Source organism: Struthio camelus, chromosome 5 (assembly GCF_040807025.1).
Source record: "Struthio camelus isolate bStrCam1 chromosome 5, bStrCam1.hap1, whole genome shotgun sequence".
NCBI classification, from domain to species: Eukaryota; Metazoa; Chordata; class Aves; order Struthioniformes; family Struthionidae; genus Struthio; species Struthio camelus.
The window spans coordinates 40711962-40730349 of record NC_090946.1 but is presented as its reverse complement, the minus strand read 5'-3'; the positions used below and the strand labels follow the sequence as shown (position 1 = coordinate 40730349).

General features: G+C 41.0%; 1 protein-coding gene across 1 annotated transcript in view; it reads left to right on the top strand.

The window, feature by feature from the left end:
* Nucleotides 1-3146: 3146 nt before the first annotated feature.
* LOC104150379 (transmembrane protein 263-like) overlaps nt 3147-18388 on the top strand; it is a 202571-nt gene continuing 187329 nt past the window's right edge. The window contains exon 1 of the mRNA XM_068945875.1: nt 3147-3460. Coding sequence (XP_068801976.1) covers nt 3305-3460 — 156 coding nt within the window. The 5' untranslated portion in view covers nt 3147-3304. The remainder of the gene's footprint in view (nt 3461-18388) is intronic.

The following is an 18388-nucleotide window of genomic DNA, read 5'->3' as shown; positions in this document are numbered from 1 at the left end:
TTCCATCTTATGCTACATGGTGCTTATATTTGTTTCATGTTGCATTTTCCATTTTAACAGCAGACAATGTGAAGGCTGTTCAAATGCCGCACAGGACAAGTACATGACATAGGTAACTAGGGCTGAAAAGAGCGTGAAAGAAAACAGGGGTAAAAATGCCGGGCACTTCTGCTTTATGATACCAGTCACCTGCACTGTGGTAGCTTGCTTGGGAAGGTGAAATAGAACCTTGCAGTCTAATTTTACCATCAATTATCTCCAATGTCTCAGTCCAAATGAATGCTTTACAATAATCATTGTAAATCATTGTAAATCATTACAATAATTTTAATATTTTAAAATATTAAAAAAGAGGGAAAGTGTTATCATCGTAGGGCTGAAATTTCAAATCTCAGTCTTTGCCTCAGACTCTTATCTCTGAGTGAGTCTCTGGCCACCAGCTTAGGCAAAAAGGACTGCAGTCTGATCTCCTAAACTTAGTGCACATAAAAGGGAAGTGCCATTATGCTATGCTGTGCCTGAGGAGCGTGCTTTCTAGTAAAGCTTCTTTCAAGCCTAGGATCTCAATGCAGACTGTGCCCTTGCACTGCAGTACAGCATGGCCCTGGCCTCTCCCCTGCCAGCTAGATGCAATGGGATCACAGATTAGATCAACCATCTGAATATGCCATGTGGGGTCCAGGAGTTGGAGAGACTATGGGCACCACAACAGATAGGAGGGATATAGTCCTAGCTTTGGACACAGTGAAACAGGCACTTTTTCTGGCGCCAACTGGATGAGGCATGACAAGTGTGGATGGAGCCAGTGCTCCGTCTGCTTCCCACTAGTTCAGCTCCTATGCCTCATCTCCCACGTGCTTGTCAGAGGGTATGAGACCACTTCTCTCCCTCTCCTCACTTTCGAAGTCTAGATACAAAGCACTCTAACATGATTTAACACATTAGGATGTAGGATGGTTATTATTCCCCTCTACGCTACTGCACAGCCTCTTCAAATCCAGTCATGAACCAGCTTTTAGCTAAGATTTAACAAATCAAGTATTCCTTAGGAGAAGCTGCTGTTTTCAGTATTACAGCAGCAGTGTTTCTCTGCTTCTGCCAGCAATGAAACAAATACTTTTGAGTCCATTCTCTAAGGTGCTGTATCCCGAAAGCTTTTGTGTATCAGTCTACACAGCAAAAATTAAGCCTAAGAATGCACACACACATACACTCTCTCTCTCTCTCTCTCTCTCTCTCTCTCTCTCTCTCTCTCTCTCTCTCTCTCTCTCTCTCTCTCACACTCACCCTTACATAAAGAACAATAACTTTTACGAAATTGTATTTATTTTCTTGCAAAAAGTTGTCTAGGAATGTACTGTTACCAAATCTGAAGGTCAAAATATTTTGTTACTGGTTTCAAGGTTTTTCTTATACACCTATTTGAAGGGTAATATCACACATACACACACATATTGTTTACATTTACGTACACACATACGTATATATGTGTATGTATAGAAATCAGTGTGGTCTGTGAAACCTTCCTAGACTCAGTGACTTACATAAACAGCACTACTGGTCTGCTGAGAAGACACATGTGTTTAAAATTAAGTATGTTTGCAGAGGAAACTGTAAATTCTGTTATGGGAACCTGTGCCAGGAAAGGGTGTAAGGGTGTTTCTCGGAGCCATGATCCAGATAAGGATTTAAGGCAAGAAGCAAAGAAAAGGGGCCTCTGGAGATATCGGCCCAAGCGGGGCAAGGGAATGACTAGTGTGTTTCATGACCTCCCTACTTAACTGAAGAATGAAAGCTAGTCTTAGGCTACTACTCTACCTCTACTGCCAAGGAGGCTCTGCAGATTAGAAAAGACAGTAGGAAACTCCAAAATTTACCTGCTTTATTTTCCTCCACTTTGCACTGAGAGAAGGCATTTCTGGCCTTTAGGCCCATTTCTTTCTTTTTTTTTGCTTTGTAGTTGCTGACTAAGTAGGGTCCACTGTCCAGCAGAATGTTTTAGAAGACTGTGGTCAAGGAAATTATTTTAAAGAAGAAATTGCAAGTGTCTCAGTAAAACAGAAAAATGGAACAAAAGGAATCTTTCCTCTTTGGGATTTAATCACTTGTCAAGTTGTACTTATGGTCACTGTGTAACGTAACAACTCAGCATTCACCTGTAGAACAATTCTAGGTCAGGGAAAATGGAACTCTGCTCACCTTTGTTTGCTTTATTTTGTTTTATCCCCCAATTCCAAGAATTATTGCTTTCGAACCATCCTTTTGTTGCTTTGTCTGGGTGTCACTCATTGCATCAAGCGATTCACGAGCAGTAACATCCTTCTATCCATGTGCCTATCTTTGACTGTGCCCTAGGATAATTTTAGAGCAACACATGAGAAAGCAAGCTTGATGCTCCAGAGACGCTATTTCCAGAGTCTCTTTTATCTTCACCAAATAATATGCTTTCATGTGAAGTAGCAGCAGTAGATGCAGCGCCGTTTTGTGGGCCAGAGCATGTGATACACTGGCTGATGATAATGGGAGAGAGGGCTAGACAGCCCTGACCCCCCCACTAACTTAAATACTTGAGTAGAGTTGGTTAAATGAAGGCAAACAAATAGTGAAAAGGTCAGAACTTGGAGCCCCGAGAGCAGGTTTCTGTTCTCAGCTAAACAAAACTTTCTTGTTGGACTATAGCCAGGTCAATTCATTCCCCTTGGTTCCATTTTCAGCAGGTATAAATTGGGGACGGTAACTGAGGTAGTGAGAATGTTTCCATTCATTTCTATTTTGTGAAGTGCTTTAAACCTAAGCTGCTGTCAAGTGACATGAAGCGCAAACCGTTACCGCAGTGTAAGCGATGGTCAGCATGAACGGCTGAATTCCTCAGTGAAGGGGGGGGCACAAACTCGATCTTTTTTTTTGGGGGGGGGGGCGGTGTCTGGGAATTTCCCAGTTTTGGAGACTCACTGGGCGGATCGCTGGAAGTGCAAGACCCGTCCCCAGCGGGCGGCTCCCGCCGTTCCCTGCCTGAGCGGCCACTGCACACCCGCAAGGCAGCGGCCCCGGCCCCGGGGCCGCCTCCCCGCCCCGCGCCGAGCCGGGGGCGCAGCGGGCGGCGCGCAGCCCCCCGACACCGCCCGCAAGGCCGCGCCCCCGCTCCCCACGGCAGCACTGCGCACACGGGCGGACGGACGGACGGACGGAGACCTTCCCGCAGCGGACGTGGCCGGGGGCTGCCGCCTCGGCCGAGCGCTCCCCCCGCCAAGATGGCGGCCCCCACCCCCTGACCCCGGCGTTTCCTCTTCCGGCCGGGGTTGCCATGGCGCTGCCCCCCGTGCCCCTCCCGCCGCTGTGTGTTTACATCGGGCAGGAGGAGCCGGAGCCCCAGCGCCGGGCGAGCCGGGCACCCAGCCGCCGCCGCTGCCGGCCGCCCTGCGCCCCCACCGGGCCGTGCTCCGGGAGCCCCGGCATGAAGGTGATGCGCCGTTCCCGGGGCGGCAGTCGGCGGGGCGGGGGCGGCTGCTACCCCGCTGGTCGGGGGGGGGCCGGGCCAGTGGCTCCGCTCGGCTCTGTGGGGTGTTGGGGGTCGCCGCGGTGTCGCTGCCTCCGGTCGTTACGCGGCAGCGGCGGAGGGACGAGCATCCCCGCGGCCGGGGGGGCCGGCCGGCGGGGCAGCCTGCTCGGCGCCGGCCCCTCGAGGCGGGGCGTGCGGGACCGGACCCGGCTCGGCTCGGCTCGGCTCGGCAGAGCAGAGCCTCTCGCCCCGCGGCGGGTCGGGTCGGGCCGGTCCGGGCTGGGCGGGGGGCGCGGGGGGGTGCGCGGCGCCGGGGGGCTGCTCCGCGGCCGCGCGAACCGCCACTTCTGGAACCTTCCCGGGTGCGCTGCTGGCGGGGCGCGTCGTGTCGCCTTTCAAAAACGTCTCGTGATAAAAGACACCTTCCCCCCCCCCCCCCCCCCCGCGCTTTCCTCCATTATAGGATGAATTATTTATTGTAGTCCTGTCACTGAAAGGAAAACCAGTTGGGAAGCGAGGTAGAGGTTTCCCACTACTGCTCCTGTTTCTCTTCTGGGTTTCTCTCTCTACCGGGAGACTGTCCCGCTTTCCCCAGGCTTTTTAGCTCACGCAAATAATTTTGAAGGCAGTTTTACATCTCCATAGCTGCAGGGTTTTATGCTTTTTAATATGCCCCCAGGAACAGCTGTAGCGTTCACCTCTGCTTCCTCTCTCACAGCAGCTTGGAGGAAACGAGCATCTTTCTGCCTGGTTGGCTAGTGAAAGCCCTTAGGGTAGAAACGAGCCGAGGGGAGCCGCAGCTCGTCGGGAACTTGGGTAGCGGCAGCCGCGGAGACTGTCCCCGTCGCAAAAGCGGCAGCACGTTAGTGCTCGTTTGAAAGGTTGTGCAGGTCTCGTGGTTAACGGTCCAAAGCAGGATTATATTGTAGAAAAAACACGGTATTGCTCTGGAATGTTTTTTCCTTCTTTCTCTCTATTATTTTGTGTTGTATCTGTTTTATTTGCAAGTGTATGACTTTTTAAATTGTTGTCTCTTGTTAATGAGTCTGAAACATGAGTCAAGCCAGGCGTTCCCTGTCTGCTGAATTTGCCTTGCGGTAAAAGTTGTATTGATTAACCGAATTGTAAGCTATTTGAGGCAGAAACTGTTTGTACCTTTGGTCTGTACCTATCGTAATGGAGAGTTTTGGTTCAGGCCTTTCCGTGCGCTGATGACTCCAGTAAGTAAGCGTTAGAAGTCCCCCCGCTTATGTAGGTTTTGGGCTCTGGGCAGTGCGTGCGTGTCAGTCAGACGAGCTAAGGATCATCCCTGCGTATGAGGGGTGCTCAGGGCTGAGTTATCTACACAGTTAACAGAAGAAGGAGCTAAAAACCAAAAAGGGCAGTAAATCTTCATCTCCTGATTATTAAAGTACAATAAGTATTCACAAATAATAAGAAAGAGCAGTTTTTACACTATAAGAGAACAAGTACTGCTTCTTGTTAATTAATGCGAAAAGTTATATTTTTGATAGTTTCGGAGTAGATGTAATAGAAAGAAAGTTTCCTACTATGCAGTGTTAAGGTTTTGTTTTGTTTTGCTTTTGTTCAACCCCTAATAGTAAAGAGATTTTTTTTTCTTTCTCTGAATGCTTATTACTTCTGCTAGTATAGGACAACAAAGATATACGTGAGGAAGATACTGTGTTACGGCCCTGAATAAGCTACTGACTTACACTGCAAAAGAAAAACTTCAGCATGCTAGTAGAACAGAATATCCAGCTTGAGGCCAAAAACGAAAAGATTTCCTTCAGCTTCTGTTTTATTGCATGGAGAATAAGCCACTGATTCTTCTTGCTAAGCTCATTACTTCTGCTGGATTCCTCTTTTGCCCCACTGGAGTGGGAATGCTCATGGCTATTTTAGATGGGCTCACGCTGCATGTGGCAGTGTGTGAGTGAAGTCATGTTCTGATTGCGAGGAAATTGTGTGTTAGAGGGGAGTGGGTGGGTGGGTGTGTTTTTTTTTTTTTTTAAACTAATTGTGTATCAGATAAAAGTGCTGTGTAGAACTTTTCAGTATAAAAAGGGTTCACAGTCTTCCTTCTGACAAAATAATTTCTGTCAATGTATGTTCCTTATCACACGTACCATCTTTTGCTGTGGCAGCTGCCTCAGTTTCCTCCAGATAAGATCATTTTAGATGCATGATTTGAAGTCTTAAGCTGAGAAGTCATGGAAGGAGAAATAAATACAAAATAAAATTTAAAATAAAAAAAAAAAGTGGAATGTGCCCGGAGTTGTTTACCCTTGATGCTGTTTCTTCAGTTTTATGTTCTTAGGGTTTGTAAATAATCTGTCTTGTTTGTATGTGAGATTTGGGAGTTAAGTCTCTAGGATGCAGGAGCTTCAAGAAGTTTTGAAGAAGCTTAGTGTTGTTGTTCTCCTGCTTGCTCCCAGCTGGTTGTTCTAGTCATCTTTGATCTCCAAGTATCAAAGCTCACTTGAACTAGGGTAACAGAGGGAAGAAAGAAGAATCTGTTTTTGTCAGGGGTGGGAATTGGATCCCTGTCCCTCTTACAGACCTGCTAACAAATAAGTTGGTGTGACTTTAAAATGAATCGATATAAAGTTTAAGTTGTTGATCATTGCAGAGAAAAGTCAGAACCAAGCTTTTTTGAAAAGCCACCTTGCGTCTTTCTCCCTTAACTCCCTAACCGCCTCTGGAAATACATTTCAGTTTGTATATTTTTGTCGGCAGTTGTTTTGAGTCTTTCTCATCACTGCTTGTTAGCAGATTGCTGAGAACGTAGGGCTGTGAAAGTAAAACAAGCTAATGCCACTATGTGTAAAGATGGTCTGCCTACTTACGGGAGGGAAGAAGCTCATGAAAAGAGGTAAGTGGTAATGTCAGGGGAGTTCCCTTGTAATAATAATGATGTATCCCGAAAGGACCACTTATGTCTGATTGTTGCTGAGAAACTGAAGCTTCGCATATTTTAAGTCAATCAAGTGAAATAATACAAGCATCTTATTAAGAAAGTACAGTGAAATAAAGCAGCATGGCAAAGTCATACTTTAAAGTGCTGAAGCTGAATTGGATTCAAGATTGTCTCTATACGTACTCTTCTGTACCCATCTCTTTAAAGCAATGGCAGTGGTTAAAGATTGTATCTCTGGAGCCTTTTTAGCTATGTGAAATATAAAACTGGTTGAAGCCCATATGTCCTGCACTGTGGGACAGGAGTGAAAGTGGACCTGTTGCATATGTAGAAGTATTTAAGGGCTATGTGGTGAATAGGCCAAGAGCTTTTGCTTTCCTTCAGAGGCAGATCTCCTTCATGACAAGGAAATACACTTTTTGTGGGTGCATTAGGAGCCCGGGGAACAAGAAGGTTCTTATACCTGCTCTGTCGGGTGGGAGGGCTGTTCAGTTCATTAGGGATGTGCGTAACTGTGAGGGATGCCTTAATCCCCGTCTACATGCTGTCAGCCACCAGTTACTAGCCCAGAATACAGCATGCTTCTAATAGTCTTCTGCTATGGCTAAGCTCTGAGTCTCTCAAGTCTCAGGCAGCACTTGAAATGTGCAGTGGCTGCTTTTAACACTGCTCCTGTCCTTGCTCTGGCTTAAAACCAAAATCAGAGGAATAAAATACACTGTCAGTGTCAGGTGGTTCTGGAATTCTTATTTAGGGGTGCAAGCTTAAGATATGATTTCAGTTAAGTCCCTTTTTTTTTTTTTTCCGAACTGAAATGATCCTTGCTGCAAGGCAGGATGAGGGCTGGTGGTGCTTTGGCTGGTGCTTGCGTTTGAATTATGACACCCTCTTATCCCAAAATATATAATTGTGATACTTTCCTTTGAGAAATTGTTACAGCTGTGTCTAAGAAGTAATGTGAATTCATTGCCCTTGGTGGTTCTGACCTTCTGACTGTGGTACCTGATGTTGGCAGGTGAATCCAGAGATCTGATAAAGGCTGGTTATTGGATGTGAGGCATCAAAAGTTATGGACAACCTAAGTAAATATTTCTCTTGCTTGTAATTACTGTGTGTTAGGTTTCTTCTACAGTGTTACCTTTGACAGGTAATTCAGTTCCTGAAGGATGTCATGGATTGTCCTATCAAAACTTGATGTATATGTAACTTTTCTTATTACGTGTCTCTGATCCTGCTTAGCAAGGCTCATAACAGTTGAAATGAAAAGTACTTGGGAAAGGAATAGCTTATAAAAAGGAGAAGAGACAAAAGATATTGCTTTTTATGGAGTATATAATTGTCATTTTGCTGGCATCCAATCTTAAATTTGTTACAGGAAGCTGGAGGAAGTGAATACAAGTGAACAGAAGAGTAAAAGGGAATATGGAATGGATATTCTGTAGATAATTCTGACTTATGTCTGTCTGCAGTTGATCATGTCCAGTCCTGTGCTTGTATTTTATTTTTTTTTTCTGTATTGATGAGTTAACTTACAAACTTTCTGGTGCTTTTCCTTTCCCAGTGTTTCAGAGGTAGGAAGAGGTTACGTGCTTTCAGAGTTTTTTGACTAGGTACACACTTGCATGGGTGAAGGTAGAGACAGGCTCTTAAGCAGTTTCTTAAAAAGAAATATTGATGCTGATGGAACTTACAGGGAGTTACAAAAGTGCCTTTTGCTTGCGTTAGCAAACGGTATAATCTTAAGAGTTTTGCAGAGCTATTTAAGTTCTAGTGCAATTCCTGTGTTTCCTTTCCATATAATAAATTAATTTTTATGGAGAGCCTATGAATCTTGCTGATTCTCAAAAATAAAAGGCTGTCATTATCTAAAGCTATTGCTACCAGAATAAGTCTTTACCTCTAAGTCAACAAGTCTGGCGTTGATTGCATTTGTAATGATCAAGTGTTTTCTCTACCTGGCAGCAGTTTAGCTGCAGAGTGAAGTAACTTTGTTTTGGAATCTTGTATGCCACAAGCTGTGATCTTGCACTACTAACAGTTGTTTGGAAGAGAATAAGGTTTCTATGAAGCCTGGAAATAAAATGGATGTTATTGCTGGTAAGTCTGGTTGTCAAGTTTGAGGCATGCTGGTTAGGTATAATTGGAGAGCTTGTTAGTACCATGAGTTGCGATGTTTGTATTTTGTGGAATAAGTAGATGCTCTATCTGAAGTGTACACCTTTAAAACACTACAGCAATAAACACAAGAGCAGCAAACAACATGCCGAGCTGAAAGAGCTCGGATCTGAGGTAAGAACTCCTTTGTAAGGAAGGAAATAGACTATATTGCCTAGCCATGAACAAAAAACGAAGTGGTAATAATGTGTGATAAATACAGCATATTGCAATCTCCCTGCTTGTTTGCTCAGTGCTAATTTCAGAAGGTGTTTGATCTGTTTAGCAGAAAACTCATCTTGCAATTCCTAAAGAAATACAATTCCAAACGAAATAAGTTCTAGATTGAATAAAATATTTTGTTTATAACCTCAATTTCTAGTTTTTCAAATCACTTTTGATGTTTTGGGGACAACTTTATACTTAAAATGGATTTGCAGCATTATCAAAATCTTTTGTCTATTTTTTAAAATTAAATTTTGAGTTTGAACAAGAAGATTTTTTGTTTAAAACTGTTTCAGTAAAGCCACGTGTGTGTCTTTTTTTGGGGGGGTGGGGGGGATGACTGATTTCCACCTACTTCCCCCCCTCCCCCCCCAAGCTGAGTACCTGCTTATATACTTTGAATTGGAGCTTTATGATGCAACTGAGCATGTTCCTGCACTAAGAGCACTTGGCAAAAATCAGTTATACTTTAAGTCATTAAAGCTAAAACAGTAGTGTTGCACTTCTAAGGAAATACATGCATGAAAGTCAGGTAATTCAAGTTGGCCCTGTGAAACCACTGTTAGAGAATACTGCTTAATGCATCACTGCAGGGTCTGTCTTAAATTCCACATGTGAAACTGTGGCCCTAGTGAGTTCTCTCTTTTATTTTTTCTTTATTTTTTTCCCCTTTACTCTCTAGTATGGTTAAGAAAATATTAATGTGCTCTCTGATACAAATGTAGGCCTATATTAAGTGAAGGACTTCTCATTTGTATTTCAAATTTCTCATACTGTCTGCAGCTTTCTAGGATGGTACTTGCACATTTCACTAGGAAGATGAAAAATATTCTGTATGCAATGTACATTGTCTGATTTCTTCAGTCAGAGTAATATTGACATTAATCATTAAGTCCACCTGCCAAAGACCAGGCTGGAGAAAGTATAGTTGTACCATTTTGGTAACTGTAGTTATGTACAATGTTAAACAAAACTACAGTCTTGTTACTGCTTGCTTCTGACTTGCTAGTTTGACTGTCTGAATTTCTTTCTGAAGTCTTCACCATCAGACAGTGAATGACTGACAGGACGTAGGAAGAGTTCTTCCTTCTTCCCACTGAAACTATCTAGATCAGTGAATGGTCAGTTAACCAGTAAGGGTTAATTAGTTAATTAGTAGTTTTGGTATATCATTATTGGTAATGATTTAATTGCTTTCAGATTTATTTTCTGTGATGCAGGGTCATGCTTTGGTCCTTTATCTTTCCATCTTGTATCTGTGGTCCTACTTGCTCTTTCTGAATCTGCTGGGTGTTTCTGGGATGACTGTCTTCTATATGTATGAGCATGCCCCCAACTTTAACAGTTGTTAGTATTTGAGTTACTGTGCAACGCCACTTTGTCTTCACGTAACTTATTTATTCCTTGCAAAAGTAAGTTAACACAGTCCATTTTTGAATATAAACAGTGTTCTGGACAAGGTATTCTCTTCATTGTGAAGGTGTTAACTTAAACCAGACCTGACAATAAGTCAGCCTGGGTAAATTTCCAGCCATTATAGTGCCACATAGTATGCTTTTGATTGTTACAATTTTTAACTTGCTCTGAGTGGCAAGCATTGTCTTTGGGCCAGATTAAATATATATCAAATGAAGTCTTTTGGAAGGGGGGGAAAAAAATTTCTGTGCTATCATGAATTTAGACTAATTTAGTAATTCAGCAAAAAAGTGGTCTCACTTATCTGGCGGGAACTGATCTTTACATATTGGTTGGAACACTGTTAATTGTCAAGAATATACAGATTGCTGCTTTTTTGGCGTTGCTATGAGTTTCACTGATTATTGATCTGTTAAAAGATGCAGGTTATGTCTTATATGCTGCTGCTGCTGTACATAATTCAGAGATTTAGAGACTATGAAATAAAGACCCCTTCCTTGGATATGACATTAAATTGCATTGCCTCAGGATTGTTCATCTCTGTCAGTTGTCAAAATGGAGGCTAAATATATCGATTTTGTAATTCAGAATGGAAAAGAAATGTTGATCAAGGCAATTAAATACAATAATTAGTTCAAAAGTGCAAAGCCATCTGAACTGTCACTGAGTAGATTATATTGTTTTTTGCTGTATAAACAATGCTCTCTGCCCCATAAAAGTATGAGTATAAAAGTGAAGTATAAAACAGACTGTTTTGTGGCTTTCTGAATGGAGAATAGACTGTGGTATTGCTAGTGCTGTTGAAGTTACTTATGCCGAGTAAACCCTAATTAGGATTACCGAGTCTGAAGTTTTATTTTTACTGTAGAACAGGATTTGACTCTTGTTAAGAGCAATGGAAGTTGATCTTAATTTGGACTTTGCAACATTAAAACTTGCTCATGTTGCCTTTTTTTCTCTGCAAGCATGTTCAGTCCCATGGTCAAGACAAAATTAAGTATAGTTAGTTCATAGCCTCCTTAATGTGTTTGCCAAATGTAGAAGAGCACATAATTAATCTAAGTAACTTTTCTTTCTTGTAGCATACTAGCAGCGAAGTGTTGTAACTTCACACGCGTATCCTCAGCACTTCTACTTCTGAACTCTTCTTCAGTGTTCTAAGGGATTTGTAGCTACAACACTAATCCCCCTTGGGCTGAAACCTGCCACAAAAGCTCTCATTTTGAGATAATCTTGTTTTGCTAAATTAAAAGCAAAACATCCATCAAGAAGCTTTCTTAAATGTGGCTTTTTTTTTTTTGTTTTCATGTAGGCTTGTGGTTACAGATCACTTTTTGTTCTCCTCTACCCCCTTCCCCAGTCCCCTTCTCCCCCCTCCCCCCCCCCAAAAAAAAAAAGAAGAAAAAAAACCCCAGCTGACTTTGGAAACCCCTGAGGTATTGGCATGCACTCAATAGTGCTGGCTGATTCAGTGGAACTTTCCTATTGTATTTAGAAAATATTAAATGAAGCTGTCTCAAATCCAGAATCTACTGAAAATTCATTGCCAAGGTAAAACCTGCAGTTACAACAGATACCTGTGTAACAAAGGTGCAGTAATAGTTTTAAGCTTCTTTCTGCTATTTGAGAGCGGTTATCTGAGCGCTAAAGTACGTATAAGGAGATGCTGGGTAATGTTGGGTGGTTATGTGCTTTAGCTGAAAACAAGTACCAATAGACCCTCAACTGCCTGAGAAAGGGAGACTTCCAGTTGAACTATACCAGTGTCTGTGCCAAAACTGTTTTGTGAGGAAGGGAGGGTTGGTCTTTTGTCTCTTTTGATTTTTTTTTAACTTCGTTTTTATAGGAATTGAGGCTTTATGTAATTCTGTGGAAGCAAAAAGGACATTCTGAACCAAAGCTACTATCAAATATGAAAGATGAGATAATTTAATCTGGTTAAACAAGAAATCTCAAAGATAAATTCTGAGGAACTTCATATCAGTCAGTGGCTGGATAGAGGAGAGACCCCACGTTAATACTGTCATTAACGATGTCATTGTAAGAAAACCTGATGAAGCTCGGCTGTTACATTACTGCATCTGACAAACATTTGGCATGAATTCGGCCTAATCATAACTGTACCATCCTTTGCCCACTTGGAGGAAAGAGACCTGGGACAAGAAGAGCTGGGATCTTGTGGTTGTAAGAAGAGACTAAGTACACCAATGTGCCGGAAACGGTTGTTTTGTGGGCATGAAATAAATTATTTAAACATAATGCAAAAAAAGTCAATGCTTTTATTATTGATACTTTAAAAATACCATTGTTGATTCCCAAAGTACTTATCAAACTGTCCTATATTTAAGGATTACTCCACCTTTTCTTCTCACAGACTTACTGGGTCTTGTAATGCTTTAGAGGTGAATCTTTACTTTGTAGCTATTGTTTGCCATGTGTTTGTCAATATACGAAAAAGGTGTTGGACCTGTGCTGTGAAAGCTTACCAGTGAAATCACAGATGTGGAGAGGTGAAGTCTGTGCTGTCAGTAGTTTTCCTCTGCAAAATGGCTTTATTGGAATTGTGTCTACGTACAAAGAGCTGAAATCGGCATTGGGCAGGACTGAGGACAGGTGACTTAGGCTGGCAGTTGTAGCTTTAGATAGGCTTTAAGTAGGAGATAAGACCTTGCGAGTTCTCAAGGGGAGGCTTTACTAGGAAGAAGGCAGACTCAAACAGTGAAGGAAGTGAGTTTAGGCTCAAAAGCAGGATAAAGGAGAATGTGGTGATAAATATCAAAGAAAGGAAAAACTGGAGTTAAGTATTCAGGAACAAGCATGGAAATATGAAGATCTAGGTTGGGAAATAAATACCCTTTCTAACAGAAATTGCCTAGGGAAGTTGTCCAGCTAAAGCTGGAGTTTCATGAGGAGTCTAGAATAATTTCAAAGAGTAGTTTAATATTTCAGTTTTCAAGCTGCTGCAGAAGTCATGACTGTGGGCTTTAAATACCTGCAGTTTCTGTTCTGAAATGAGGAAATGATTCCAGATAAAATTCAGTGTAGTGGAGAAGAGGGGTTATTTCTGTGTGTGACTTTTTTTTTTTTTTAAATGCTCCATTTCTAGAGGTTGAGTAGGAATGGGAAGAAGGAACAGATTCATAAGATATGTGCCTCTCCTTGATTTGGGAACAACAGTGCAGCAGTAAAGTTGTTTTATCATTAGTAGTCATAAATTGAAAGAAACTTCAAGTGATTTGATTAATTTAATTCCAGTAATAAAAAGTCCACCCCCCTGAAAAATGATCTTTGATTTGACTTGATTGGACTTTTATTTTGTTGTTTTTTTGGCTATCAGCCTAATCTTGGCCTAGTCAAGAGTCAATAGACAGTCTTAATCTCAATTTAAGATTATATACCATGATTAGTGTAATGTAAGTACAAAAGCAGAGTCTAAAAGACCTAAAAGCAGTGTCTTCACTTTCAGGCTTGTATATGGGGAGTCTTTAGCAAGCTTAGCCATTTCCAGCATTGACTCATCCATTTGGGCATTGCAGTGCCAGCCTCGTGTCACTGTTAACTAATGTGCAAATGGGCCAATAATGGTTGCCTACTGTTGGGATTGTTTCTAAACTATATGGGTTTTTTTTGAATATTTAATACACTGCAGATAAAGTAGACTCTTCATGATCTTGTTTTCCAAAAGCAGGACTGGACTTTGATCGCACAGTCAGAGGTGCCTAGGGTGTGTTCTAAACTCTTACAGGTCTCTTACAGTACATGTCTATTCAGGAAGATGCAGAAAAGACTATGCTGAAAACTTTATTAATATAAATATGGTGTTAAAGACAGCTCTTGGTGTTTTTGTCTTAATTATAGCTTGATACCTTGCAGAAAATACTGCCTATCACTGGATGGGAACCTTCTTGTTTCCTGTCATGTATGGACTTATTACAGCACTAGTAAAATGCACAGTTTTTCAGTACACTGAAAACACAGGCATAACGCTGAACTCCTGGTCAGAATTATACTGAAAAGTGTTATATCCCAAGAGAAAACATGTAGGGTAGGTCTTAAATGGTTGTAGGTGATTACTCTCCAGTTTGTCGCTTGTTTGGTTTGGTTTCCCTTGAATAGTGGCAGACTCTTCATCCATAAATACTTAGCCTTCTCTGAAACACAGTTTAAGGCAGCCAATGAGCACTAATTTAGCAGCTCACAGCAGCCCACAGTATTTGAGTTAGACTGCATTGTAAGGTCAGTAGTAACATGGTGTGATCAGAACATAGGTTATTAGGTTCCTCAGGCAGTTTCTGTGAGAATCCCTGTAGGTTTTCTCTCTTGACCTTTGTCATCCTTTAGTGTGTTTGTGCAAAGCTCTTCAGCATCTTTGTGGTTCATTGAAGCTGTTAGGAGGGACAGGCCAAGCTGCCTTAGTATTGGCACAGGCATAGGCTTCAGTTTGGAAGGGTGCTGTTGCCTCTACTTGAATTGACTTGTTTATGGTCAGCTTAGATCTTGTTCTTAAATATGACCTGTAAAAATCGCCACTGAATCGTTAATAGTGCTTGTATCCAGAAACTCACTAGTTTCTCAAAAGAACTGATGTGCTTGCTTATGAGAGCAGGGTCTGTCTCTGGAGACGCCAGAGCTGCTTTTCAGTCAGATGTTCTTCTGTTATATGCCATAACCTGAGTATTCCTTTAATAGTACGTGTATAACTTTATGCTTCAGTTGCTGTGGTGAGGAATAGGACCACATATTCAATTAAAAAGATTGTACGAACCCTAAATAATTGAAGGACTATCATGCATTTAATAACTTGGCAATGTTTCTAAAACTGTCTATACGTTTTTCCTGCTTCCTGGATGCTTTTAGAGGGGACATCAAAGCAAAGGCAACATCTGAGCGTATTGCTTCTGCCGTAGTTGGAGATCAAGAGGACTTGATTACGGAATTGCTGGACACTGCGTGATGGTTTATGTGCAACTTGTTAATATAGTCAGTTGTGTATATCTGATCAGATTCCCCTATTTGTCTGTCGTCTTAAGAATGAAAAATCAGACTTCACTGGTGCCTCATTCTTGAAATACTAACCAAGACAAGTTGAGACTAACCACTTTAACTTGATTATAAATCTTCCTGGAAGACAATCTTGAGGATTTGTTTTGATTGCTCTAGATTACCCTGCTGCCAGAACTGTGGGTATCTTTACTAGATATTGATGGTTATGTTACCAAGCTCCCAGCAGACGTGGGGAACTGAACTTAGCAGATGCAAAAGCCATCGGCCTGCTAATCTAAGATACAAAGCCATTGTAAAGAGGCGCTATGATTTTGTTAATAAAGTCTGTCAAGGTTTGAGAACCCTAACTATTCCTTCTAGATAGGGATGCTAGATGCTACAACTAGTATCTCATCTACTGTTAACAGTTTGACATTTTAATTACTTAGTGAAATGCAGTAGTAATGCAATGCATGCTTATTTGCTGGTAACAATGATGAAACTGATATGCTCAAGTCTGATGAATTACTTTTCCTAGCAGCTTCCTATGTAGGGTGATAAGCTAGTAATGAGATAAGAACTTGAGTTTGTGCTATAGAAAATGTTTCCAACTTCATTTTAGGAAGTAAGAGATCTCAGGATTTCAAGATTGCAAAAGAGAATTCCTAGAAAAGTTAAGTTTGTTGTTACTTGAAATGCCACTTCAATCTAGACTGTGTTTTCAATTTTTAATATAAAAACTTGAAATGACAAAATTTGGTAATCAGTTTTTTCATTGTTCTTGGGAATAAATTTTATATAAGGTACAAAATACATACCAAATATAGTTCAAAATATGCTGTGTTGTGATGAAATTGTGTGTGATTTTCCTTTGGTTTTGGTTTCTTGTTTGTTTTCCTCAGTAGTGTAAAAACTCCCTTCAAAAATTCTGGTCATCTCTGTTAGATATTAAGAATGTTCTCTAACTGTAATTCTCTGGAATTGCGTATTTTTCTTCTGTGGAAATCCGCCAGCAAATGTTAAAGTTCTTATCTGAAGAAAAACAAGTGATAGCAAAGATGCGCTCGGCCATCGCCTTCTGTAGGGGGCTCTGTCTTGCTCCAAACTGGATTTGTTAATACTAGTTTAGGCCTAAAATTGAGTATCAGCTAGGACAAATCTTTATTTCAGGATAAATATTGTGAATGATATCCACTTGGCTGGAGAGCCGTATTGTTGTTTTCTCAACACTGGGTGGTTCATGCATAAGGAAAAAGGTGGAAAATGCTACTAAAAGGGAGTGACTTTTTATCTTCTTTGTGTTTGCGTAAATGACAGCAGCTATACATCAAAGGAACATCACTATCTTAGATTGTTATCAGGATAAAACGCTAAGCAGGTTTGTCTTATAGAATCAAAGTGAGACTACTAGCTTTTTTCTTTGAAGAAGGAAAAAGTGGTGTTTTTCATGGTAGCCTGTGGCTAATAGCTTTAAATGATCATGTTAAAGAGCCTTGTTCTTAGCTAGTTAATTTTATTGCTATACTAATGATCTTTAGGGCATTAAATTTGTATGGGGAAGGGTTCTTCAAAAAATGAGCATGTCTGCTTTTTCCTTAGTCCTAGAAGTCGGAACATCTCATCAGGCAGCAAGTAATTGATATGGACTTAAGCTTTGCATTGTGTGGGATGGGTCCTCTTGCTGTGTGTGTGTGTGTCTTTTTTTTTTTTTTTAAACCATTAATATTGTCTTTTTTTAGGCTAGGTCTTGCAAACCGCTAGCTAATCTGCCAAATCTCACAGTACTTTGGGTAAGTTTCTCTTGGATACACAAACTGGTACTGCCTAAGCTGACACTATATCATCTACATATCTTTATCTCTTCATTTTTTAGTTAAAGGCTGTTGAGTTCGGGGTATTAAGAAGGGATAGCCATAGCTTAAATAGACTGCTATTTAGTACAGTTATACACCTGAACACCAGCAAAACATCTAGCTGGTTAAGTTACACCGACGCTGGAAGTACTCTAAGCTTAATTTGTGACTTGACACAATCTATGTCGTCCTAACCGGTACGGGTGTACAAAGCTAAGATCTGCCTGTCTTAGAAGCTGTTTTTCTTTCAAGATGTGTAACATGGAGGTAGATAACAGCAGTGATTCTACTCTTTCTCAGGTGCTGCTGTTAAGTAGGGGTTGGGGCAAGAGGAGGATACTAATTATACAAGGAAGACAGCTTGATAAACAGATTTTATATACTATTTGTTAGGCTAAATCAAGTTATATTTATTGGAGGCAATAAAAACTGAGGGAAATCAAAATGAGTGTTGAAGATCACATGGAGACAAAGAGTAACTGTATTAGTCCCTGACTATCCAAACGTCACGTGCATTCTAAATATCTATCTAGGCTTTCCTGCGATAAAGGAAAGTAGAGACAAAGAGTTAGGAGATCGCTTATAGTTTAGATTGTGGTTTAGAATGTTTGTAATACAAATATTGGTACCTTATGTCTTGCATGTCTAGATCATTTATGTGAAAATGTACTTTGTTTTGGTAAACTGCTGTAGCCTCATCTCCTTTCTCTCTGCAATGTTAGTAGATAAGAAAAAAGTATAGAAATACGCTATATGTGACTGATGCAGAAACTACCTACATGTTTATACTTATATAGAGAAACATACTCTATATTCAACTTATTGCTCCTATCTAGACATGTTGACGCGTTCTTAAAATCTAGATTGTGTTATTTCAGTGAAGTGAGGAGATGATTAGACCTCAGTGCTGATAGCTGACTCCTGGGTTAAATTTTTGATGGGACTGTCAGGAAAAAATACTTAACTTATCTGTAGTCTGTGGTGACTGTGTGTGTGTGTGTGTGTATATATATATATAATTTTCCATGATAGCTACTACTAGGGATGACTTAATGTTTGAATAATTTGTTGAGCAAAGCTGGAAGATGTGGATACTAGGTGTTTTTAAATGTGGAGAAATATTCATTCAGTGTTGATTCCATAGATAAAGCTTGCACAGTCAAGGATGGCAGCCGTCAAGGTTACAACAGTGGTGCTAATGTAGTAGACTCTTACATTTCGCCTGTCTGTTGTTTTTCTTAGCTATCAGACTCTTGAAAATAATGTGGTAGTACTTCCAGTTTTCATGTCTGTTCTGTTGAAATAATGGGAAATGAATGGAAATATAAGCTATTTCTG